General features: G+C 39.7%; 1 protein-coding gene across 3 annotated transcripts in view; it reads left to right on the plus strand.

Moving 5' to 3' along the window:
- The window catches only part of srgap3 (SLIT-ROBO Rho GTPase activating protein 3), a 130,384-nt gene that overhangs the window by 85,828 nt on the left and 19,481 nt on the right, over nt 1-25,075 (plus strand). Inside the window, exons 7-17 of one of the 3 annotated variants that reach the window (XM_036570963.1) lie at nt 4,609-4,830; nt 5,656-5,757; nt 11,000-11,197; nt 11,883-11,967; nt 15,188-15,215; nt 18,027-18,101; nt 18,414-18,516; nt 19,523-19,583; nt 21,706-21,783; nt 22,227-22,361; nt 23,986-24,091. In XM_036570963.1, coding sequence (XP_036426856.1) covers nt 4,609-4,830; nt 5,656-5,757; nt 11,000-11,197; nt 11,883-11,967; nt 15,188-15,215; nt 18,027-18,101; nt 18,414-18,516; nt 19,523-19,583; nt 21,706-21,783; nt 22,227-22,361; nt 23,986-24,091 — 1,193 coding nt within the window. Of the gene's footprint in view, nt 1-4,608; nt 4,831-5,655; nt 5,758-10,999; nt 11,198-11,882; nt 11,968-15,187; nt 15,216-18,026; nt 18,102-18,413; nt 18,517-18,919; nt 18,951-19,522; nt 19,584-21,705; nt 21,784-22,226; nt 22,362-23,985; nt 24,092-25,075 lie in introns of all 3 variants that reach the window. The other 2 variants (XM_036570964.1, XM_036570965.1) reach the window with 2 other exon arrangements.

Below are 25,075 nucleotides of genomic sequence, written 5' to 3' on the forward strand. Positions count from 1 at the left end.
TGTCTATGAGGGTAAGTTGGCGAGGGGTTTAGCCCAGGACCTCAGTCAGAAGGTCTGCATGTGGGGCTTTTCAAACCACTAATAGACAGACACTGAGGCAGTGCTGTGCCACAGAGCCCACCTCTGTGCACAGAGAAGTTCATGTGGCCCCTGTGGCTTTCTGTAGGTTTTCTTAGGCCTTCAGGTTACTTGGTATTTCTGTGCTCTTCCTGCCACTGTGTAAAACTCCTTGCAGTCAGATTGTGGCCACAGATTGTGGTTTAACTTGAAACCGGCTTGAGCTGGGTTGCTGACTTGTGTTGGCCATTAAAGGACGTTGCATGATTCTAGGGGCTGCAGCTAATAATTATTTTTATTATTGATTAATCCAGTGGGGTCTTGGAGCCCCATTACCCAGGGGAGATTAGTGGTAACCTTCAACACATGAATGTGTGAGTAATTAGTGTTAAAAAAAGAACTTCTGGAGTGTGATGGCGTTCCAGAAGGAAGTTTAACATACTCTTGAATAACCTGTCTCTTTTCTATTCGATTAATCAAAAAATACAACCAATATGGCTTCTGCAGTTGCCTCACACTTTACCCGCCATGGCAACACCATCACTCAGAGGCTACCTGGCCTGTGTACTGCACATTCACACATCACGCATGCCTAAACTACATCACAGTTCACACGCTGGGAAGCCATGTTATCATGTTAAGTTTAGTACTCATTAGTATTTCTATTGCATTTCTTTCAACCTATCTATGAATTTTAGAACACAGGATGACGAAAGGGATATGCACACAAACCTTCTTAATGCTCTTGGTTTAGCATGAGAGCATGTGTATATTTTGCCCAGCCTTGTTCATGCTACTGTAATGTCATTACTGGTAAATAATACACAAAGCATAAAAGCCTGGACAAAATGGAAGAAAATTAACAAATCAGTGAAAGAAGCTGCTGGTGTTCTCAAAAAACTGGACTATCCACTCCAGAGTCCAGACCTCAGCGTCGGTGAATGTGTTTGGTATTACTTGGATTGTGAGAAGCAGACAATGCAGCCACCTTCCAAGACTGAAAAGAATGGAAGCTGAAATAAAGACAAAGGGTGGACACATTAAATATTGGAAAATTGTGTATTATATTTAGTTGTTAAGGCTTTTGTGTTATTTTCTGTTCAATGGTTTTCTGACACTGACAAATTAATAACTTATACTTAATGGGCATTTTGGCTGGAACTTGGATGTCTTTGCACAGTGCTGTAGTAATGTGACAGACGGTTCAAATCTGGCAGAGGACACAGAATGGGTAGTGACACCATTTCTTCTTTTATGGTGCAATGAAAAAGTAGAAGCCATATCGCCCCCTGCTCTTCCTTTAGTGTACTGCAATCTGTCAGAATGACTGTATGCATCATATGAACATTATAGAGCAGTGGTCACCATTCCTTGTCCTGGAGATCTGGCTTCCTGTGGACTCTAGTTTCAGTTGCCTGATTCAGTTAATTAAGTTCTTCAAAAGTTCTTGATGGCTGGATCAGATGCTTTAGTGTTAGGTAAAGGGGAGGTTACATGCAGGTTGGAACTAAAATTAATTGTTCCAGCTCTTCTTGATTCCAGTGCCCCTTTGAGGGCAGGATTCCACTGCTGCGCTTCTGAGCGCAGCACATACTGTAAACTCCTCCAGGGATACTGCAAGGTGATACTCCCCTGCCCCTTTCCTTAGACATGGTGGTCTTTATAAAAGAGCTGGGTCTGCTTTATGGTCCTGACGTGTATAAACAAAGCCAAGACTCAAACAGTATTGCAGCAGCCCACACGCTCTCAGCTGTTTACTGGGTGCAAATACACTCAAGCACACTGCATGCACATGCCGAATCAACTGAATTGAGTCTGGTTTATAATTCCGCTGGCTTGGGGAAATGAGTGTTCCTTTGGCTCTGTCTCGGTCTTGCTCTTTTAAACACCATTCAAACACACTGAAGTGTGACAGTCACTGTGTGTCGAAATTGGCTTTCATGTTGGAGCCCTGTGATTGGCTGTTAGCCTGCTGCCAGGTTTTCCTCTCCGCCGTGATTGGCTTTCTCCTGTTCCTGTGGTCTGCCTTGGTGTGTGGTGTGTGTGTCACCTATAATCCACTGAGAAACAATGAGAGGCAGCAGGAATTGATTCTTTTGCAATTTCTATGTAATTTTGAATATACATAAATACATTTAGTGTGGACCTTTCAGTGTATTACTGATTGAAGAATTGATTTTGATGTACTGACTCAAAATTCTCAGCAAAGCTTATTTTTAAAGGTACAGTGTGACCCACAGTGTTGCTGCGAGTAGGGAAGAAGGCTGACATGTACTTGTCAGGCAGACATGTACTTGTCAGGCAGACAGTAGACAGTACCCAGCAGACAGACTGAGAGCAGATTAATGTACACTTACTGCCTGACTGAGTTTCAAAAGTGCTGGGCCTTTTTTGTATTCATAATGTATTTTTTGCTGTATTTATACAAGGTGTGCCCTACCTGACAGTCAGCTGCAATGTTTACAATTTGCTGAATATTGTTTGGAAAGAACAAAACCTAAATAAATACTTAGTTTACTTTCAGGAAGTCTGGTTTCTGTCTGTTGAACATTTTTGTAAAACATGATATAGCTTGATTTTTAGGGATACACGGTAATATTAGAATCGATATCTGCAGACAATTTGTTAAAACGATTATCAGCTTCCAGCAAATGTTCAGATTTGACTTCAAACTGATATTTAGTGATGTATTTATTGTACTCCTAAAAAGCAGAATGTTTCAGCGATGCTATGATACTATAAATACTATACCTGATTATTATTGTATATTATAATTTTATTACATTTACAGTAAATTTGCACTACATTCATCTGTAATGTTGATCAAAGTGGATTTAGTCTCAGTTTCTACATTTTGTGATTTTTGATTGATGTTTATATATTGTCTTTGGCAGACACATACATAAAAAAATATTATCAGCCCAGTATCAGTATCAGCCCAGAATTCCCATGTTGGTGCATCTTTAAATGTTTTAGCATAGAGTGCCAGTACTCGGAAAGAATGGATTAATTAACATAATTAATGCAAACTTAACTATCATTAAATACTGTAATCCTTTGATATATTTGGAAAAAAAACTGTGATACTCAATTTTATTAATACCATCCAGCACTACAGTACAGCAGTGTGAAAAGAGGAAGACTGTAAAAGTTCATGGTTTCAGATTAGGTGAGTAAATAACAATATGATACTGTGTTTTTAACTTCGACTCAGTGCATCAATTCACATTCCACCACAATTTGATTTGATTATTTGGGTATGATTTGAATTATTTTGGTACAATAAAGCTTTGCAGAATCAATGCAGTTGACTCTCTGCCCTCAGATTGATGCATAGCGGTGCAATAATACAGTTTCACACCCCTGTAGACCGTACAGCCCCCTCTAACACCCTCTACAACCTTAAGATCATACTGCAGCATCAGAAAAATCCAGTGTGGTGTCACCACAGCAGACGGTTACAGACACAAATAGCATTGCTGCTATCACTGCTATAGCATTTAAGGATGCTGCTTGACATCAGCTCATTGAATTTACATAATGGGTATTCCAGTCAGTGCTATGGTAATGTATTCTGTTCTATACTAGTAGTAGTTATTTTTGAATGCACATTCAATATCATAGTACTATGCGTTGTTTTCTCAATGCAGATTTGCATATATAACCATTAAGCACTAATCTATTCTCTTGCTGGACGGTTATACTTAGTACTTGATTAAATGTGAATAAGTCTAGACTGTTGCTCATATACTATTGTATTTTGAATAGTTCTTCGTCCTCAGTCACACTCGCACTTGATCAGGCTAAGACAAGACTTTTAGGTTGTGAACCCTTTAAGATTCTCTGTATGCTTTTTGTCACTTTATCTCTGTTTATATGTTTTTAGAAGTCACTTTGGATAAAAGTGAGTACACAATAGAAGAGCTTAGAAGTATCTTCTAATTAGGTTATTCAAATGAGCCCCAGTACTAGCTACGCCAGACACCTCCTTGAGCCTAATGAATGAGTTTATGGCTCAATAGAGAGCTAACTGACTCCTCTTCATTAAATGACCATATAATGATTCTCAGAAATGTTCGTTTCCCTGCAGCATATTTGAAACTCGTGCCGTGTTCTACTAAATAAGGTTAGTTTATGCGCTTTTTTTAACACCGACTAATTAGGCTGCGTGTCCCACTGTGCTTGTACTTCTAAATTTGTGTGTTATGTGTCTTATTTTGCAGCAGATTCAGATCTTTCTGTTTGTATGTCTTGTTTGATGTCTTTGTGCATGTATTGTTATCCAAAAAGGTTATAGGAACTGCCACTTATCTTACATTTTATTAAGGGCTCTACTTTTCAGACAAGTATAGAACAGTCAATAATAAAGACGTTAATTAGATGTTCAATGTTTCTGGCATTTCTTCGGAATGGATCTAATGTCAAAACAAATTATCCTCTGAAACTGAACTGATTGCAGCCTGTTTCCATAGTGAATAGAGAAGAGTTATTCCAGTCTCTAATGCTTTGCAGGCTGTCTGAAACACTCTCCACTGCTCTGTTCTCTTTCAGTGCTGTGACCTTGGGTACCATGCTAGCTTAGCCCGCACTTTCAGGACCTATCTCTCAGCGGAGTATAACCTGGAAACATCTCGCCATGAGGGTCTGGACCTCATCGAGAACGCAGTGGACAATCTGGACTCCCGCAGTGACAAACACAAGATCATGGACATGTACAACCAGGTGTTCTGCCCGCCAATGCGCTTCGAATATCTGCCTCACATGGGTGACGAGGTGAGACTGTTGTATGTCTGTTCATCACACATTAAGCATATGTATCAGTATCTCATTAGGTTGAACTGGGATTTGTGCCATAGTTCTGTACTTGTAGTTGTAACAGAAGAACACATTTTTGTGTAGAGCTTTTGGTTTTTGCTGAATGATTTTAAAAATATTTGAAACAAGATTAATATTTTTTACACATTCGTCCTGCTCAGCTCTGCTACAAATGAAGTGCAGACTTTGTTTCAAGCACCATAGAAATACATTCATCAGAATAAATCTGATCAGTGAAAAGAGGCTGTGTGAAACATGGCAAATGTATTGTTGAACATGAAGAAGAAAAGAGAATATATCAGAAGAATAAAAATGTATTTTATTTACATGACATCTGAAATAGGTTTTTGATGTATATGTGCATAAAACCTTAAAAACAACTGGACTGTGTTGAATTTATCTAGGAAGGTTTGGACTTTAGCCTGGCTAGCTCTCACTGTGAGATACTTATATGCTTCAGAATGCTGCTGTATTATGGCTCCCGAAAGGATGATAATAATAATATAGATGTTAGTTCTTTGACTTGTGCACACAAGCAGTTCAAAAACACTTATGATGAAAAAAGTTGCTTTTGTGGTACAATAACAATCTTCATGGTAAATCTGGAGAAACGTCTGATTGTTGTCAAAATGTGTAGATGCTGTTGCTATGGGAATATGAGAAGATGGCTGAAAGCATGTTGTACTTGAACCTGTTTAACTACATAAAATATCCATACCAGATTGGAATTTGCTGTGGAAAGTTGAATTTGGGAGGCTGACAGTTTTTGTGTGTGTGTTTCAGGTGTGTCAAGTGAGTGCACAGCAGCCAGTTCAGACAGAACTCCTAATGCGCTACCATCAGCTGCAGTCTCGCCTAGCCACACTGAAGATCGAGAATGAGGAGGTGAGATTCACCTTGTAACCTGAGCTATATTAATATAGCTTTTTGCAGTTAAGGCAATAGGTTGTTAATGGCTTGATGTCACCACACCTCATATGTGCAGTACTATGTAATTTAGAGACCACCCTTCATTTTGTTATATAGAAGCCTTTATAACTGATTGTAATATTACATTTTTCAGTATTTACTGTGTTACTTCAGCTTCCATTCTTTTCAAAAGACTTGCTTTCAGGTTTTCATAGAAATCTGCAGGGATATTTTTCCACACCTGTCTTAAAAGTTAATTCGGGTTGGATTTTGCTGCTTCTTATAATCCAGGTAATCCCAAACACTTTTAGTGATGTTGAGGTCTGGACGCTGGGGTGGTCAGTCCATTGTTCTGAGAACACCAGTAGCTTCTTAATGTGATACGCAAATTTTCTTTTTTGGTCTATTTCCTTTTCTCAGTAACAGCTTCTTGTCATCTACCCATCTTTTCAGACCCATGGTGTTCAGTTGTCTTCCTACAGTGGAAGGATGGACAGAAACGCCTTTGAGTTTTCTCTGATCTGAAGCAGAGCTTGATTGTCTCCTCTCTCTCAAAGATGAACACTTTAAATACTCTTTATCTGATGACAGTCTCAGTGATCTACCAGGTCTTTCGTATTCATTTTTTGAACCACAGTTTTGGAAACTTTTTTTCTCTTATTTTCCTTTGACTTTCCTTAGGCAAGTGGATTGTCTTATATCTAATCCTCTTAAAAATATCTCCAGTATCTCAGAAATAAATAATTTAATCAGTGGAAGTTAAATGAAGGGTGATCTCTGATTTTTGCCCAGTACCTTACGTCCCACCTCAACCACAACAGTATTTGATTTGCTCGAATGATTTGTCTGTGTATACTGACACTTTGTGGCTGAGTTGCTGTGGTTCCTAAACGCTTCCACTTTTCAAAAATGCCACTCACAGTTGAATATCTAGGAGGGAAGAAATTTTACAAACTGACAATTTGCAGTGGCGGCATCCTATTACAGTACCACGCTCAAATTCAGTGAGCTCATCAGAACAACCCACTCTTTCACAAATGTTTGCAAAGGCAGACTGTGTGGCTCGGTGATTGATTTTATACACCTGTGGCAATGGGACTGAATGAAACACATGGCATTCAGTATTTAAGAGGTGTGTCCCAATACTTTTGTCCATATAGTGTAAGTCTTAAGATTAATAACTGATTAATAAGCCTACACCCTTAACAATAAGGGTTCTTTGGAACTATAGAATGACCACTTTTGGTTCCCTTAAGAAACTAATGTTTGTAAATGAGCTGTGTATGTTTGAAAAGTCTTTTTAAGGCTAGAAAACACTTCACATAATGTAAAGAGGTTCTCTGCCAAATGATTTTTTTTCTAGACATGAACCATTTAGGAACCTGCATTTTTAAGAGTTTAGGTTAAAGCAGTTAAAGACTGCATGTGTAACTGTTAGCGTTAATGTTTGGAGTAAAACCTTTGTACAACACCAAAGTGTCAGTTTTTGCAAAGGTGGTTTAACTGTGACATTTTTGTAGAATCAAAAATAGCCTTGATTGATTTAAAGGATTTTTGTGGCCCAGGCTACTATAACAGGTCAGTTAGTGTTAGAAATGTGTTTTGGTTTGTAACACTCACAGTGCTCTCCAAATGAAGCAGGCTGATTCCACTGCTGAAGTCACCTGGAGTTCAAGGCTAAGTAATGTGAAATGCCAAGCTGAATGTAAAAGTGATACTTCCTTTTGAAAGTTGAGGCTTTTCAGATCCTACTTTTCAAAACGTCTCTGGAGAGCAACTTTATGTTAAAGCTCCAGTGTGTGTGATTTCTAACACTAACTGACATGTAAATGAACACCTTCTAAAACGTAGTCTTAATTTTTGAACAGTATCAAAAAAATCCTCATGTTTTTGGCAACCCTTATGCCCTGAAGATGTATCTGTTCTACAGACATCCTGACTGAGACTTTAAATGAGGCTCTGCATGTGGAGATGCTTGATCTTCACAGTGTGAGTCACAATGCTTCAGCCTCTATAGCTTTTGTGCCGAGAGTCTGCTCTTCAGAGGCCCCTTAACTTTACTGAGACAAGTTTCTGTTTGCAGTTTCTAAGGCACTCAGGAGGATGTGTCTGAATAGCAACTGCACTCATTTAATTTTGCAATATTAAGGCCTTCCTTGGGAACAGAGGGTGTATTTTTAGCTTTCTCTGCTGCTAATGGTGATTTTTTGTGTTGGGGTGAAACAGTTAGCTCTGTGTATTGAATCTGCAGAGGTACTTTTTGGTTGATGGGGAGCAGAAGGCAGCATGCCGAGATCTCCCACTAAGTGTATACAGGTGCTAATGGACTCTATAATAGCCCCTGCCTGTGCGTATTGATGGCTCCATCTAGCCCTTATCACTCTGTGTCTCATAACCAGGCTGTAATGGACGATTTGTGCTATGGAGAGAATATGCCACATTAATCTGAGGGCCCCACAATTGGGTCCTGGGGCAGGTTTACGTATCGTCTCTATGACAGGCAGACAGGCCCCATTTTCAGCTGTTCAAATGAGGGATGTTTAACCTTGAGGTCATTTAGAATCCTGCCCTCAAGGACTCGGCTCGAATTGTCTGAACGTTCACTCAAAGGTCAGATGAAGTGTGACTCGATTTACCATTGAAATTGATGCAACAGTGGGTGCATGCTTAACCCTGCATGAGTCTGCTTTTGGTTTGGAGGCTTGTTTTGCTCGGATGATGGGGTGAAAGCATTGCTTTCACAGGCTTGTGTAAGATTACTTTGATAAACGGTGCTTTAACAGCTTAAACTGCAAGGGCCCTTATGCTGGGCCACAGTTCCTCACTCTCATGACTACACACCTTACATACTGGTTTAATAGCAGTTGAATAATTTATAATACTTTCTGAATAATATGGACAAAGGTATTGGGACACCTACAAATGGGCTTTTATGACATCCCATTCTAAATCAATAGGCATTAATATGGTGTTGGTCCACACTTTGCTGCTATAACAGCTTCTACTCTTCTGGGAAACTTTCTACAAGCTTTTGGAGTGTGTCTGTGGGGATTTTTGCCCATTTATCCAGCAGAACATTTGTGAGGTCAGACGCTGATGTTGGATGAGAGGGCCTGGCTTGTAATCTCCGTTCTAGTTTATCCCTAAGGTGTTCAGTGGGGTTGAGGTCAGGGCTCTGTGCAGGCCAGTCAAGTTCTTCCACACCAAACTCACCCAGCCATGCCTTTATGTACCTTCCTTTGTGCACTGGGGCAGTCATGCCTTCCCCAAACTGTTCCCACAAAGTTGGAAGCATAATGTTGTCCAAAATGTCTTGGTATGTTGAAGCTTTTAAGATTTCCCTTCACTGGAACTAAGGGGTCTAGGCCAACCCCTGAAAAACAGCCCCATAGCATCATCCCTCCTCTACCAAACTTTATAGTTGGAACAGTACAGTCAGCCAGGTAACATTCTCCTGGCATTCACCATCACCATCCATCAGACTGCCAGATAGAGAAGTGTGATTCATCACTCCATGGAATTCGTTTCCACTGCTCCAGAGTCCAGTGGCTGCGTGCTTCACACCGCTCTACCTGACGCTTGGCATTGTGCATGGTGATATAAGGCTTACATGCAGCTGTTTAGCCATGGAAACCCATGCCATGAAGCTCCCAGCGCACAGTTTTTGTGCTGATGTGAATGCCAGAGGAGGTTTGAAACTGAATTGAGTCAGCAGAGCGTTGGGGACTTCATGCACTATGCGCCTCAGTACTCGGCGACCCCACTCTGTAACTTTACGTGGTCTGACACTTTGTGGCTGAGTTGCTGTGGTTCCTAAACACTTCCACTTTTCAAAAATGCCACTCACAGTTGAATATCTAGGAGGGAAGACATTTTACAAACTGACAATTTGCAGTGGCGGCATCCTATTACAGTACCACGCTCGAATTCAGTTAGCTGTTCAGAACAACCCACTCTTTCACAAATGTTTGCAAAGGCAGACTGTGTGGCTTGGTGATTGATTTTATATACCTGAGGCAATGGGACTGAATGAAACACCTGGCATTCAGTGATTAAGAGGTGTGTCCCAATACTTTTGTCCATATAGTGTAAGTCTTAAGATTAATAACTGAGTAATAAGCCTACACCCTTAACAATAGGGGTCCTGTGGAACTATAGAATGACCACTTTTGGTTCCCTTAAGAAACTAATGTTTGTAAATGAGCTGTGTATGTTTGAAAAGTCTTTTTAAGGCTAGAAAACACTTCACATAATGTAAAGAGGTTCTCTGCCAAATGATTTTTTTTCTAGACATGAACCTGCATTTTTAAGAGTTTAGGTTAAAGCAGTTAAAGACTGCATGTGTAACTGTTAGCGAAATGATTGGAGCAAAACCTTTGTACAACACCAAAGTGTCAGTTTTTGCAAAGGTGGTTTAACTGTGACATTTTTGTAGAATCAAAAATAGCCTTGATTAATTTACAGCATTTTTGTGGCCCAGGCTACTATAACATCTCCTTGCCCTGTGTAAACAAAAAGAATTAGTTAAATATTCAAGAGGGTTCACTAGTACCTACTAAATTTATATTTACAAGGAAAACTGTAAAGTCACAGTAACAAGCTGGTTACATTAATATGTATAGTAGCAAATAGGGACTCCTGTGGCCTTGTGCAAAAGAAATCGTTGCAGTCTAAGCTATTACATACTGCATAACCTGACAAAAAGACATCTGAGGAAGTCCTTTAAGTTCCCCAGCTATCTACATCATCATTTTCATCTTCTTCTGCTGCTATCAAGCAAGCACCAAGCCAAGAGACATCACTCTTCCCAGCAATTATAATACCTTCATACAGCTCGGGAGTCTCGGGTGAGGACTGTCTGATTCTTTTACAGACGTAGAACATTGACTTGCTGGCTTAACCAGAGCCAAGAAACGAAGACTCTCCTTCAGTTGTGTAAATATTTGAGTGAATTCTGTAAACTTGTAAATAGAGTCTTCTGGATGGTTGCGGCTAATACACATTCAAAGCTCATTACTGTGACCATTTCATTATTTCTTTACAGTTTTCCTTCTTTTTCCAGAAATACAAACTTACTAGGGACTACTGAACTCTCCTCAAGATACTTATGTGTTATTTTTGCTCACATAGGGAGAGGAGAGGTTAAACACATCAGTGGGCACACAAGTTTCTCTGTTCTTTTGTTAATTGAAGAGGTGTCCTGCTCTTTGCTGGCCAGGTGCGCAAGACCTTAGATGCCACCATGCAGACACTGCAAGACATGCTGACCGTGGAGGACTTTGATGTGTCCGATGCCTTCCAGCACAGCAGATCTACAGAGTCGATTAAATCAGTGGCCTCTGAGGGCTACATGAGCAAGCTGAATATCGCCAAACGACGGGCCAACCAACAAGAGACCGAGGTCTTCTACTTCACTGTGAGTGTGGCATGTTCTCTCTCAAAGCCCTGCAATTACCCAGATCTACAGGTGGGCTATTGTTAGTATAGGGGTTCCTGATGCTGACAGTACACTTCAAATGAAAATGACATTTCAATGCAAAACCCCTTTTGGCCAAAATGACACCGTGATTTCAATATGTACAGTACAGTGTGCATCGGCTGCTAAATTTAACTTATAAGCACTATGATGTATGTTCTGACGCATTACCCTGTCTGTGATTGGTCCTAATCATTGTGTTGTTTGTTCTTTGCTGTGAAAGATGTAAGAAAGACTTCTTTTTACAACATTGTGTTCAGTGGTAGTACTGCAATACTGCCATATATAGAGTTTGATCTTACTTGTTTGTGGCTTTTCTGTTATTTGGTATGTGAGATCAGTTTTGTTATCTAATCATAGAACATAGTGTCTCGAACACTGACTTTGAAATTAAAGTCTACCCAGCATGCCCTATCACGCATGAAATCATAAAACGCTCGCGAGAGGGCTCCATGCCTTACCGCCGAAACGGAAATTAAACTCTCCTTTCGGAACAGATTGAATTACAGCCGTGCAAAACACTACGAAATCTGTTCTTCATCTGCCGTAACCGACAACTCTCTCCTGTTCTTGTCAGAGCTCATTAAAATCATTAGTTCCCTGATGCCTTCATCTGTGTCCGCAGAAATTCAAAGAGTACCTGAACGGCAGCAACCTCATCGTTAAACTGCAGGCCAAGCACGACCTGCTGAAGCAGACGTTGGGGGAAGGTGAGTGGTTGCATAACGAGCCCTGCGCTCTTGCTAAATGTTAAAAGTGTCAGGCCTTGCGTGAAGGTCTCTCATTATGACTTTGGTCACTGCAGGATATGGGGTTTGAAACTGTCACATTAAGGTCAGTCTGAAAGAGCTAGTGTCTAATGAAGAGCGCTGTTAAGAGGCCTGTGTTGTCTCAGCAGCTGTTTTTCTGGAGTCCACTGGTCCTTCAGCACAGGAACTTGAGCATTTTTTGTTCAGAAAGAAGATTAGACCAAAAAGCACCATTTACATGAGTAAAGCACAGCTTCAAAAGCATTCCACAATGTCATGCTTCCAGCCGTCTTGTTCTCTGTTGTAGTGTCCAGCTAGGACCTTAGATGTAGAGGGTTTCTTTTGTCGGCTCACTGTAGAGACTTCATTTTTATCCTGCTCTCTTCTCACCTCCTTTACGGATGGTTAGTGTCCAATCAATCAGCAGCAGCATTTCGGCAGCTGCTGGTGCATTGGGTCCCAATCTAATGGGGGCACGTAGTGGGGCGCCCCAGCTGAGACCAACCATGAACATGTATGTTCACAAATATGGCCCCCCTGCTACCCTCAGCACTCAATTACACTGCAGATTCATCAGCTGAGGCACACCAGACAGGGGTTAATATGTCTGGGCTCTGTTTTGGCCACAAGCTGTAGACGTGTACGCATTTATGTGGCTTCTACTTGAGTGTCTGTATCACATATGGCATCTGCAGGTACCCCTGTTTTTAATTATTCACTTAATTGATCCTAGACGCATTAACCAAATTGGGTTAAAAAGTCCGTTCTGCTCTAGTAATATTATCAGTGTTTCTGTGGTGCTAGCCACCTGGCCCAACAGCCGTGCTTGTGGACTTCAGAATGAGTGATAAAGAACAATACAAGCAGGCTTGGACGCACTCCAGTCATCTGAATAACTGAATGATGTTTAAAGCTGCCTCCTTCTAAACCACTGAATCTGAACCAGCATTGTGAATGAATGCTCGAGGGGGCTTCTGAAGCAATTTTTTTTCCCTCCTCAGCTGGCAACACTAAAGGTTTTCTCTGAGAGCGCATAGTGATGGCACACTCAAAGCACTCCATTTGATATGCAGATTTGCAGAAGTAAAATTATTTGTGGCCCTTCCTCAGTTTCTCAAGTAGCTCTCCTACAGCTTCAGCAGTTATAGCATTACATGGAGATTTAGATTTGGAAACGGAACTTGATAAGCATTATGCAGCGATGGGGCCAGGTGCTTAATAAAAGGGTGTTTTTTGTGGCACTTTGGCTAAGCTATCGCTCCTGGAAAAACGACTGACAGGAAAGACACTGTTTCTTCACATGCTTTGCAGCCTTCAGAGGTGCCAGAAAAAAATAGGCTGCTTACTATTTTTTTCACTGTATTTTCTTTGAGTCAATGCTGATAGATGATATGGCATAAATATAACAGCCGTATGTGGAGAACAGTTTAGCTTGGATGCATTCTTGATAAACAGCTTATTGCATTCTGCACTCTTAATCATTAACAGAAAACGGTTAGTTCAGTCAGGACTTTCTAGCCCTTCAGATAAGGCTTAATGACATCTGGGAACTAAAAAGTTCATGTCTGTAATTTTTTGTTAGTTTCTCTTTAATACAATGATCATGCTTTCTGCATTTAAACTCTGCTAGGATTTTAGGACTGTCCGTAGTTCATTGTTAAGTTTTGATTGAAACGAAATAGATCTTACAACGGCCAACAGAAAATCACCCAATCAGGATTTTTTTTATGGTGGTATCTAGGTAGATACAGCCAAGCTAGCTCTTCCATTAGATGGGCCTTCAGGAGCTAGGCAGAAGCCCTAATTTTTCAGATTAACCAATAATTTAGATGGGAAGTAAGAGTAGAATCAACCAGTTGGGTTGTAATTTATGATAAGTTGAACAATTTTGTGAGAATAAAAATGAAAGTTATTCTAGGCCTTCTGGGAGTCCTAGATACGTTCACACTGGCAGTGCTTCTGTTGCTTCTTCTGCCTTGATCGGGTGCCACTGCTCGCCAGCCTTCTGGACCGGTTTGACCACCATTGAGCTGTACAACGCTGTGCAAACCTCACCATCATGAACTGACCCTCCTGATGCTGCTGCTGCTGCATAAACTAAAACTAATATAATTAACCATTGCTCCGCCTGTTTTCCCCGTTTTGTAGTGTAATATTTTATACTAATGCTGTTTGCTATCCGGTGTCGACCAGAGGAGGATGGGTTCCCCTTTTGAGTCTTAGTTCCTCTCAAGGTTTCTTCCTCTTGCTCTTAGGGAGTTTTTCCTTGCCACTGCTCACTGGGGCTTGCACCCGGATTTTTCTGTAAAGCTGCTTTGTGGCAACATCTGTTGTAAAAAGCACTATATAAATAAACTTGGACTTGACTTTGACTACAAATGGTAGTCTAACCAGGTTTCACTCAGTTCTTAGAGACAGGAAAGGTAGATATGTGTAAATGTCTTATATACAAGCTTTAAATGTCCATCATGCTTAGTCTGCAATGACAAAAAAATGTTCTTGCATACCAGCAATAGCTTTGTGCTGACGTACTATTATAAAATCCCATAGAGGTGCTAGCAGAGCACATAGAGGTGGGTTTTGACATTTGTAGCCCAAACTGAAGTCAGGGTTCACGACAGATTCTATTGTGTTGTAGCTCTTTATTCATTTCATTTCATTCATGCCCTGCATAACACTGCTTAGCTTCAGGAACACGCCCACTTTTCTCATTTGCATAATTTTTGGCCAGTGATTGCCTCTAGGACCATATGTGACAGACTCTCCCTTTGTCTGTGTGTCTGTCTGTGTTTTGTGTGTGTATGTGTTGGTTTCCTTATGTGCTGTGACAAATCTTTTCCACCCCTTTCATATCAGTGAATTTTCGGACAAAGAAGTGAGTGAGCCGTCACATGCATCACTCAGTTAAATCACCACATACACACATGCATGCACACACACTCCCCTCTTTATCTCTCCTGCGAGCCATCCAGCACCCCACAGGGATCTGCCAAGGTTTCTACAGCGACCGCTGGCACTCCTTTTGTCTGAAGAACGGAGCTGCCGCTCATTCATTCATCTCTCTTTCAATAGTCTGGGTCATTCTCACTATAGCCCTGTGTCCACTCTGCCACAGCTCTACAGCAGAGAGCATGAGATCATACTTTTAAATTCAACGTCTGAATAATCTTTCTCTTTGCAGGAGAAAGGGCTGAATGTGGAACCACAAGGTAAGACCCTTATGAAGGTCACTTCACAGCATTTTATCATTGATGTCAGCTTCAAGTGATTGAGCATATCTGAAAGAGGAACAAAATGAAACAAGCTAGTGTAACCATAAAAACTGAAATGACAAATATTTGGACCTCCTTTCATGAGAAGTGTTATTATATTGCAGCATTAAACACAAATGCAAATGATGTATACTGCTGTTTTAATGTATGAAGGGGTGGGAATACTGCTAACTTAGAATACAATGCACTGATTAATCTTAATCAGCACTATTTAATCTAATTAATCTTGCACTGATGCAACACGCTGTCCAAAAGTCAGATATCACTCTCCATTTATTTATTTTCCAGTCAAAACGGCCATGAAGTCATAGTTATTTTCAGGAATAAAAGCAAAATTGTCAGGAAAAAAGCAAAATACAAATGGTGAACAGAAAATTACATAGAACCCTCAATAACTATATATAATATTTAAATATATAATATTTATTTTATAATCTAAAATATTTCATCCATTTCAATATGTCCATCCTTAATCTTTATTACAGCTTCCCTTCTTTTTGGGAGAGTTGCTTCCACACCTTCAAAGTTCAGTCTTAGAAGTTAGTTGGATTTTCTACTTCTCACAATTCAAGTAATTTTACACACATTTAGTGATGTTGAGGTCTGGGCTGTGTACAGTAATTTGATGCTATATTTAGTTGATGAGGCTTTTGTGTATTTTTGTGTTAAATATATTTTTTTGCCTTTTTTGTTGCTGAAAGATTAAAAAGAATAATTTAATGGCTATTTCAACTGGAAATTAAATAAAGAGTTGGTCTCTGGTCTGCACAGTACTGTAAAACAAGCTGAAATGACTAATTTTGTCTTATTTTTACAAAATGTTTTATGTATTATATTGTACAAACACTAATACTGATGCTGCATATAATGTTTTCATTCATAAAGGAATGGTTCCCCCAGAACTGCTTTATAAATCAGAATAAAATGCACTAATGATTAACTTTAGCCCCAGTGGAACAGTGTAGACAGATGGATGGTAATTGGTGATTAATAATAAATGACTAGGGAAGCCACTGAAGCTTCCCATAAAATTTCAGTCCTTCTTTCATAAAAAGTTTTTAAGCAAAAGTTTATAAGCAAAATCACTAATGCTGAAGCAGAGAGCATGAGATTTCATTTATAAAGAGATGCTGCACATCATGGTTTCAAAGTAACTAACTAAGAATACAATGGCCTAATGACACCCTTAGCCTTCGTGAAGCAGTCTAGACAGATAAATGGTAATTGTTAATTAATAATATATAACTAGTGTCATAGTGAAAAGGCTATGACAAATGTATACAATTCTCCCTTCATCTTCAGATCTCCCCTAAATAATTAAAATGTAACAGATCCAGTCTGGTTCTGTCAGCGGGCAGAAAAGGTGCAGGACTTTTTTTGACTCAGATGAAAAAAAAGTGAAAACTGTCCAGCCAAATGCCATTGCTCCTTTTGACAGCAGTGCATTCATGTAAAAACAGTCTTTTGTCAGTCCATTTGCCTGCAGTTTCAGCTGCAAAAACAACCCCGAACAAGCCAGTGACAAAGAAAGAAAGAGGAGGAAGGGCAAATATTTATTTTCTTGGCACCCCCAACTGAGTTATTGCACAGCGGTCGAAGAGGACTTGTCCCCAAGCTGTCACTGGCAACTTCTCAACTCCTGCTGAGTAATGGTGGGAGTCCACTGTCTGTCTGTGAGGCAAGAGAATAGAGCCTCTGCTGGTGAGCAGATGTGAGTGACCATCTGTACAGGTGCCCATGAAAACCTGCTCCTGTGTGGCATGCCATGGCAGACAGTCATTTACTGTTCGTCAACTAGGACATTAGCATATTAGCTTTTCTCAAACTTTTACATTACTTTTTCTTTGAATCAATATGCGAAAAAACTAAAGTCGTAACTACTAATGTTCTCTTTTGACATCGAGTCCTTTTAGAGAGAATTCTTCTGAAAGCAGAATTTTGCAGAAGTACATAATGGCCGTAATTAAAGACTACCTCTAGAAGTAATGTAAACACTGGCTTGGCCAGTTCTCCTGAGGTTTGCCTCTAAAGTGCAGAATCACATGCTATTTGACTTGTATTGAATTTGGTGGCGGGTCAGAACCCCTGAGAGCAATTAGGCTTTCCTAACCCAGCATGCGTTCCTGTAGGGGTCTGCTGCAGGAGTCACTTACCATAGAAAACAAAACCTTACTTGCAGTTGTTATAAGTTAATTAAGGGTCAGAGCAATTAAATCATAATTACACTCCATTAAAGTGCAGATATCCTGTGCTGTTTGCATACACCATTCATTAAGTACTGTTAGCTTCACCGGAACGTTTAGCCTGGAAAAGCAGATATTTCTATTCTGTGGCTAATTTGATGGATGGACTTCATGCTGGGGCTGTCAAAGTTACATAATTTAAAAACAAAAACATTGTTTAAAGTTTACCTTTTATGAATTGCCAGTGATTTTGCAATATGCATGACAATAGTGCATAATTTAAATTATTTATTTTAAATCAAAGCTTAAATTAAAGCTGTTTATCTTTTTAAAATCTTTGAGAAGGTGTGCATTGGTTGTTGTAGCCTCTCTAGATCAAACATAATCTCGTAATGAAAATACATGTCTAGGAACAATTTGTTAAACTTGTGGTGCCACAAACACGGAGACGTGATGTGTAGTGTATTCTCCACACATGTGACACACGTCATCATGCTTAATTTGAGTTATTTGGGAGGACTTTTCGTACATGCTAACTTAAGTTACATATGTGGGACATCAACAGGCTCGTTGTCCATCAGACAATGTTGACAAGAGTACCATCATGCCCCCTCCCAACTTTTAGCTCCATCTTCACAAGGTATTGGATTCATTTATAAACTTTACACTCAGTTTTTATTACCCAAATTTAGTTGAAATTTCTCATGGTTGTCCCCAAATGCTCGAGTTATGAGACCACATCTAATCCTATGAGATTAGGCTTGTTAGCTAAGTCACTTAAGACTAATTTTTAACTTTGTAACTGTCAAAAATAATTGAACTGTCAAATTAATTGATTGCTATTATAATTGATGACAGCTCTACTTCATGCTGGAGTCTACCTGGTGTAACATTTCACTACATTTGGTGGTGTTTGTCTGTTTTGTTCCTCCTTGCTGTCTCCACTCCCCAGACCCCCCACCCTTCCCCCTAAACCACAGAAACTGCGGAAGCCCCGGCCGCGCTCCGTCTATAATCATAAGCTTTTTAATGGAAATATGGAGTCCTTCATTAAGGTACCACCTCCTGCAGTACTGTCTGCTGGGGTGGAAGGATGCCTGTCTTTCCCCTCTTACTGCTCCGTCGTTCTGAATGTTCCTGTCACTCATACTTCTTCTCCTGGCAATGATGATGCAGATTATAAGGGTGGCAGCGGTACATGCCAGACTGTGGCCTTCAAAGCCAAAAGTCAGACACAGATGTGCATCTAGTTGTATCAGGGAAACGTGATTGGCTGTGGTTGTTAGCCAGGCTTTCAGATGCCACCCTGTACTGCATCTCGAGCCGTTCCAGCAGCTGCTCCAAGACTCAAAACGACAGTGTTGTCTCCATGACGATTCTGTCGTTCCTTTTTCTCTAACTGTTATTCTCTTGCTTTTCTCACCTCTCTGCTCCGCTTGCCACTGCTTTCTGTCCTAGGGGAAGACGGAATACACGTATTCGCAATCAGGTACTTTAGCACAGAGCCTGCTGTAGGCTGGTAATGTATTGTTGACTATTTAATGATAATAATTCTCAGTGATTCCAATAACTGGACATAAGCACTTTCTTGCTTTCCTCTCCATTTATATACAGTTGTAAGGAAAATGTTGTGAACCATTGGAAATGATCTAGATTTCTTCATGAATGATCTTCCTGTAAATCACAATAATACATAATGACTGTATTTAACAGACATCACACTTACACTTTACATTGCCACGTCTTTGTTAAATAGAACCAGATAATTCCAAAGTGTTCACTCATGTTTTCTTACAAATTTTGGCTGTTGAGGACAGAAGTGCCTAATGCAGTATTCTTTACTAAATTACTCTTTTGCATGCTTTCAAAATGTTTATCTTTATCTGTCATCATAATCCAATCTGTATTTTTGTTAGTAACAAACTGGCAGGGCATAGAGCTTAATGTTAAACACTAGTGCATTTCTTCCATTATTCATATAATTATGAAAACAGACTGATGTGACATGCTGTTTACAATTCACATCACATTGTTTCCATTCTCTTTCAACTGCATTTTCAGGATTCAGGCCAGCCTATTCCTCTTGTGGTGGAGAGCTGTATTCGATACATCAATCTGTATGGTAAGCAGTTCAAGCTTCACTTTGGCCTATGCACTGTTGTCTTAGTGACTGTGAGAGAGTTCTGTTAGAGCACATATTGTCATCATTCATGGAGTGCTCTGTACACAGTAAACGACACAATGGCAGGTGTGTGGATTTAGCGCAGATGCTAATGCTAATTTAAATGCAGGCTAATCTGTGCAGATACATCTGCTGAAAGTTTTGTCATTCTCGCAAGCTTCGCAGAGAGACAGTTCTCCTAGCCTGCCATCTGTTAGAGAGAGGATGAGCTTAAGTGGGTAGAATATGGGGCTGTACTGCTGTAGGGCTTTTTCCATCATGCATATTTGCTGTGGAAGAGCATGCTGTGTCCATAAAGCTACAAGAACAGTAAATACTTGGTTCTTGTTTGTCAAGTTTTTGTTCATTAATTCATTAATAGTTTAGTTCATTAATAGTATAAGTAAAAACATTTACATCAACAAAACTATGAATTTTTAGAAAAACAGGTCTCTGGCTGTGTTTTAAAATATTCATGGCCAGAACTACCTATTTTTCTTTACTAGAATTCTTGATGATGGCTCTAAGACAGTGGTCACCAACCTGCATCCAACATGCTACACCCCTGCTTATATAAGACTAACATATGTGATCTGATTTTATTATGTGCATTGTGACACACATTCAGTAGACCTCATATGAATTAGTTCTTATTTTCATGCAACAGACTGGGTACACTCTTAAAAATAAAGATGCCAAAAAGGAGGACCACTTTTGGTTCCCTGAAGAACCTTTCATTTGATGGTTCTTTGGAGAGACATTTGTGAGTGTGAAGAACACTTTTATAATGTTGATGTTCTAGGAGGACCCTTAATCTGTGTTTGCACTGTAAGTGTGTCCTGTGTATAATTTTTATCTGTTTACTAAGTGGCTGTTGCAAACTGGGCAGTCCTGATTTTGGTACACGCGTACACAAGCAACATCCTCACCAATCACAAGGCTGATGTGGATTGTCCCAACCAAACAGCTTTAACAAGACTGTTTTCCCCTTATGGTCTCTCTGTGTTTGAGTTGGAGAAACTTATAGAGCGAACAACCAAGTGAAAGCAAACCTAGCACCTGTAACTGAGCCATCAAGCTAGCTCATCTGTCTGCCTGTTGTCTGTCTGTCCATTTGAATGTTCGCTTGTTCAGCCGGCCGCACTAGCATTGCACATCCAGCATTAAAGTGAATAAGAACTTGACCTTCTTTAAGACATCATCATATAAAAGCTGGATAATGTTTTTAGTGATCTTTGAGCACAGTGGGTTTTATAACATGACCTACATGGGTAAAGCCCTTTTCACTCATTTCTCTGTTAGTTTTACTTCAGTGGCATTGCAGGATGGGAGTGTTGGACTGAGGGCTGTCAATCATGTGTGCTCAGAAGAATTAGGACCATGCCCAGATAGTTGTCAGATCAGTTAATTTTAAATAGGAGCATACATCAGATAAATTAGTTTTAAGCTCCCTCATAATAATAGGCTAGTGGATGGCCAGGATTACCCTCTTCATTGCATAGTCGATGGTCTGACCACTGCAAACATTAGTATGTCTGGACAGCTGGCAAATACATTACATGTCTGCTAAAATGTCAGTATGCATATATGCATTTGATGCCCACTCCTCCCAGCAATGACATGTCTGATCATCAGAGATATAAAAGATGGAACAAATCATTTCATTCTAGACTTCTCCCTCTTGTGAACATGGCTTATGCATCAGTTCTGAGATTCTTAGAGATGATAGCCAGTCTTTGTTTAATTTCCTCTATCAGATTACCTTCTTCACCCTAGCCTGGCTGTTTGTCTACGCTTCACATGTTATTATGTCTGAGCTGGCCTGGGGGCATTCTCTCCCTTTGCCCTCCACATCTAATGAAATCTCAGAAACTGATCAGAGTAGCTTTAATAGAAACCATATGTCCCTCAAAAACCAAGGAGGCCCCTGCCTCATGGAGCAAAAAGTCACTTTACAACCAGATTGCATTTCCTGCCCTGTGTTATGCATTTTCAGATTGCTTTCATGTCGTCGGATGTTGCGCTGCTGAGATAATGGCAGGCCTTGACGTTTTCTGGTTTCATGTTTCCTTTTCTATTTCAGGCCTTCAGCAGCAGGGCATATTCAGAGTTCCCGGATCTCAGGTGGAAGTCAATGACATTAAAAATTCATTCGAAAGAGGTTTGTGTCCAAGTGAGGAACCCCTAATTGTTTTTGAATTGCTTTTCTCCCTGTGACTCAGTCAATTTGTTTTGGCAGCGCATGTCAGAAAAGATTATCTCTATGTATGAAAGAAGGGAACGATATTTGTGAATTGAATCTGACATTGAGTTACCTTAGTGTCCTGTAGAATAGGTACCTCAGTTGCTGGTTGATGTTTCCAGTGATGGGTCTACTTTCTCTCTAAACCATGACAGTCGTACTGGACACAAAGCCTGTCTTGGTTGATGTGAATTTATTTATTAAGATCTGTGTTTCAGTGTTTGCAACATAAATGACTATATCACACTCTTGAGTTGCTTCAGAATTTGTGCAAGATCTAAACTGGTGGAACATTCAGTCATGAAGCATGAACATGAGGTTTTCTAGCAGGTCTTTAAAGCATTGTGTGTTCCCTGTTTCAGGTGAAGACCCACTGATTGATGATCAGAGTGATCATGACATAAACTCGGTGGCAGGCGTTCTGAAGCTGTACTTCAGAGGGCTCGAGAATCCTCTTTTCCCCAAGGAACGCTTCCTAGACTTCATCTCCACCATCAGTGAGTCTTATTGCTACTACTGAAAGAGCTTTGAACTTTTCAGTCCTGCTCTGACTTCAGTGTGCCAGTCTTTGGATGAAGATGCAAAGTGTCTAATACATTTATGTACATTAAGTTGTGAGTCAGTTTTGGCAGAACAACAAATGTGCACAGTTTTCCCCCCTCACCCATAATGTAGCCAGTGAGCCAGGATGTGTTTGCTTCTTTAGTTTTGCACTGAAAGCTAATGTAGCTAACAGGTAATGGGAACTTATACCCCACCACTTAGCATTGTGCAAATTGCATGCCTCATTTTTCCCTCAATAGGCTTGCTTGTGTGGTTTCTGTTGCTGTATGACACACAGTTCTATATTTAAAATGGACAAAAGGATGTCACTTATACCTGGAGTTCTGAAATTTCTCCCTACTTTTGTGCATTTTTCTAGATAACAGTGCATCATATGGTGTCAAATTACATACAAAAGTCTATCTGAGATTAATTACCAACCTGACTCAACTTATGATCATTTAAGCATGTTTGTATAACACTAATTGGAGTGTATTTCTTCAGCAACATTAGCCTCATACACTGTGTGTCCAAATGTTTTGTGGACATCCCTTCTAGCCAGTGAATACAGCTACTTTAAAATGGACCAATTACTGACACTGGTGTTCAGTTGTGCACAGCTTATGAAATCTCCATAGAAAACCTTTGGCAAAAGAATGAGACACTCTGGAGCTAGGTTCTCTGGAATGATGGAGCTCCATCCAGTATGTATATATATATATATATATATATATATATATATATATATATATATATATATATATATATATATATATAGTATAGCTCCAGTGAAAAACCAAAGTTATAAAGTTTGCACATTAGACACATAGGTGTCACCCTTTAGAGACGGGAAACCTTCCAAACTATAAATTGACAGATATTTGTATAAAACATTTTTACCTTTAAAATCAGCAGTTTATTCAGTTTTTATGTTCTTTTCTATGATAAATTCGTCTGGTAATCATACTAATTATTTCAAATTGAATTGAAAATTCTGTTTTTGCTTTATTTAAAAAGTTATGCAGCTAACAGTCTGTCTCACAGCTAAATATACAAATACATACAGACACAGTGAAAATAGAAAGACTAAGAGAGAACAGAGTCTCTGACACAGTAATCATCTACAATGGGAGATCAAGGTGCAAATCTGTCTTTACTAATACGTTCGTGTCTTCAATGTTGTGCTGCAGTTAGTGATTTCTGTTTTGTCCGTGTACAGCGTGCACGCAACAAAAGAATTTCACCTAAATCGTTATGCCTATGCTCCCACCCCACACCTGATCAGATAACTTTTTTTTTTAATAAAGCAGAAAGTGATATCAAATCTGAATGTGGCAGAATTATTTATGTTTATTGGTTGGAGTTTATGGGAAAAACTGTGTTACCTGTACCTGGAAAACTGTAGGGGAAAGAACATATTTTATATATGGGTGAATCTTGTAGGTTGTCACCTATGCAAGTCATGTCTTGTCTGATCAGCTACATTTATGTAAAAGGATGTTTTGGTTAAATTGATTCTGGAGGTTTGATTTGCAGTGTGGGAGAATATTATCTGTGTTTCTTTTTTTTTTGTTTCAGAGCTCGAGTCATCTGCTGAACGAGTCCATCACATTCAGCAGATTATAGTCACTCTTCCTCGCACCATCATCATCGTCATGAGATACCTGTTTGCGTTTCTCAACCAGTGAGTCTACAGCTTTTAAACTAAATTTCTTGAAAGACTTCAGAATTTCACTGAGAAACTGAATCCTGGGAGTAGCTCGTGATTACTTTTCCACATATCTCTATGTTTGTACTGCTGCATAGTAAATCAGCATGTATATGAATAACTGCAGTCAAAGGCACAGACATTCATTATATTCTGAGTTATTGAACAGCCCCAGACTGTTCATGTCCAATTCATTACCGCGTCTGTCAAGCAGTGCTTTAGAAGTTATTTATGCCAGAGGAAAAGCCAGGGCTCTGTGCGGTACTATACCTGTCCTTTTTTATTGTACTCATATTGATGCTACCTCTGCATGCTTCCTCCTGCAGAACAAAGAATTTGATTTTTCATCCTGGGTTTTTTAGCTGGACAGTTTATTTATACACTGAGCTGGGCCTGCAGCTTTTTTTTAGCTTAGACTGTATGATTCTTCTCCTTTTCTAGCAGTCTTTAGTTCCTCAGTGATGTGTGGATGTCATACAATTTCACTGTGAAATTGAATTGAGTCACTCTGATTGTCAGCATTGAACATAACTGCCAGAGAAAGAGATGGCTGTTGTTCTTTGAATCATGACTTGCATTTAACCTTGTTCGCCTGTCCCCAAAGCGTGAGGACTGATTTCAGTTTAGTGGTACCAAAATAACACGATCATCTGAAAATTGTTATTAATCGTGACTAGAAATGCCAAATGTAGGAGGATAGCTTTGGAGATGATAAAGAAAGCTTATGAATGAGTGTTGGATGTTTATGCAGGTTGAAAGGAAATACTGTATGAGATACTGAAGACTTGGCCAGAGCTTAAATGTCAAAGATATACCAGTCAAGTGAGAGTATAATGCTAAGATAAACCAAATGTCACGTATCATACAGCTGCTGTCCTTAAAGAGGAATTTTACAGATTTTCCAGAATTGCTGCATAATTTAATCATTAAAAGGTAAACAAAGTCATTTAGATTGGTTTA

This window comes from Colossoma macropomum, unplaced genomic scaffold (genome assembly GCF_904425465.1).
Source record: "Colossoma macropomum unplaced genomic scaffold, Colossoma_macropomum, whole genome shotgun sequence".
Lineage (NCBI taxonomy): Eukaryota > Metazoa > Chordata > Actinopteri > Characiformes > Serrasalmidae > Colossoma > Colossoma macropomum.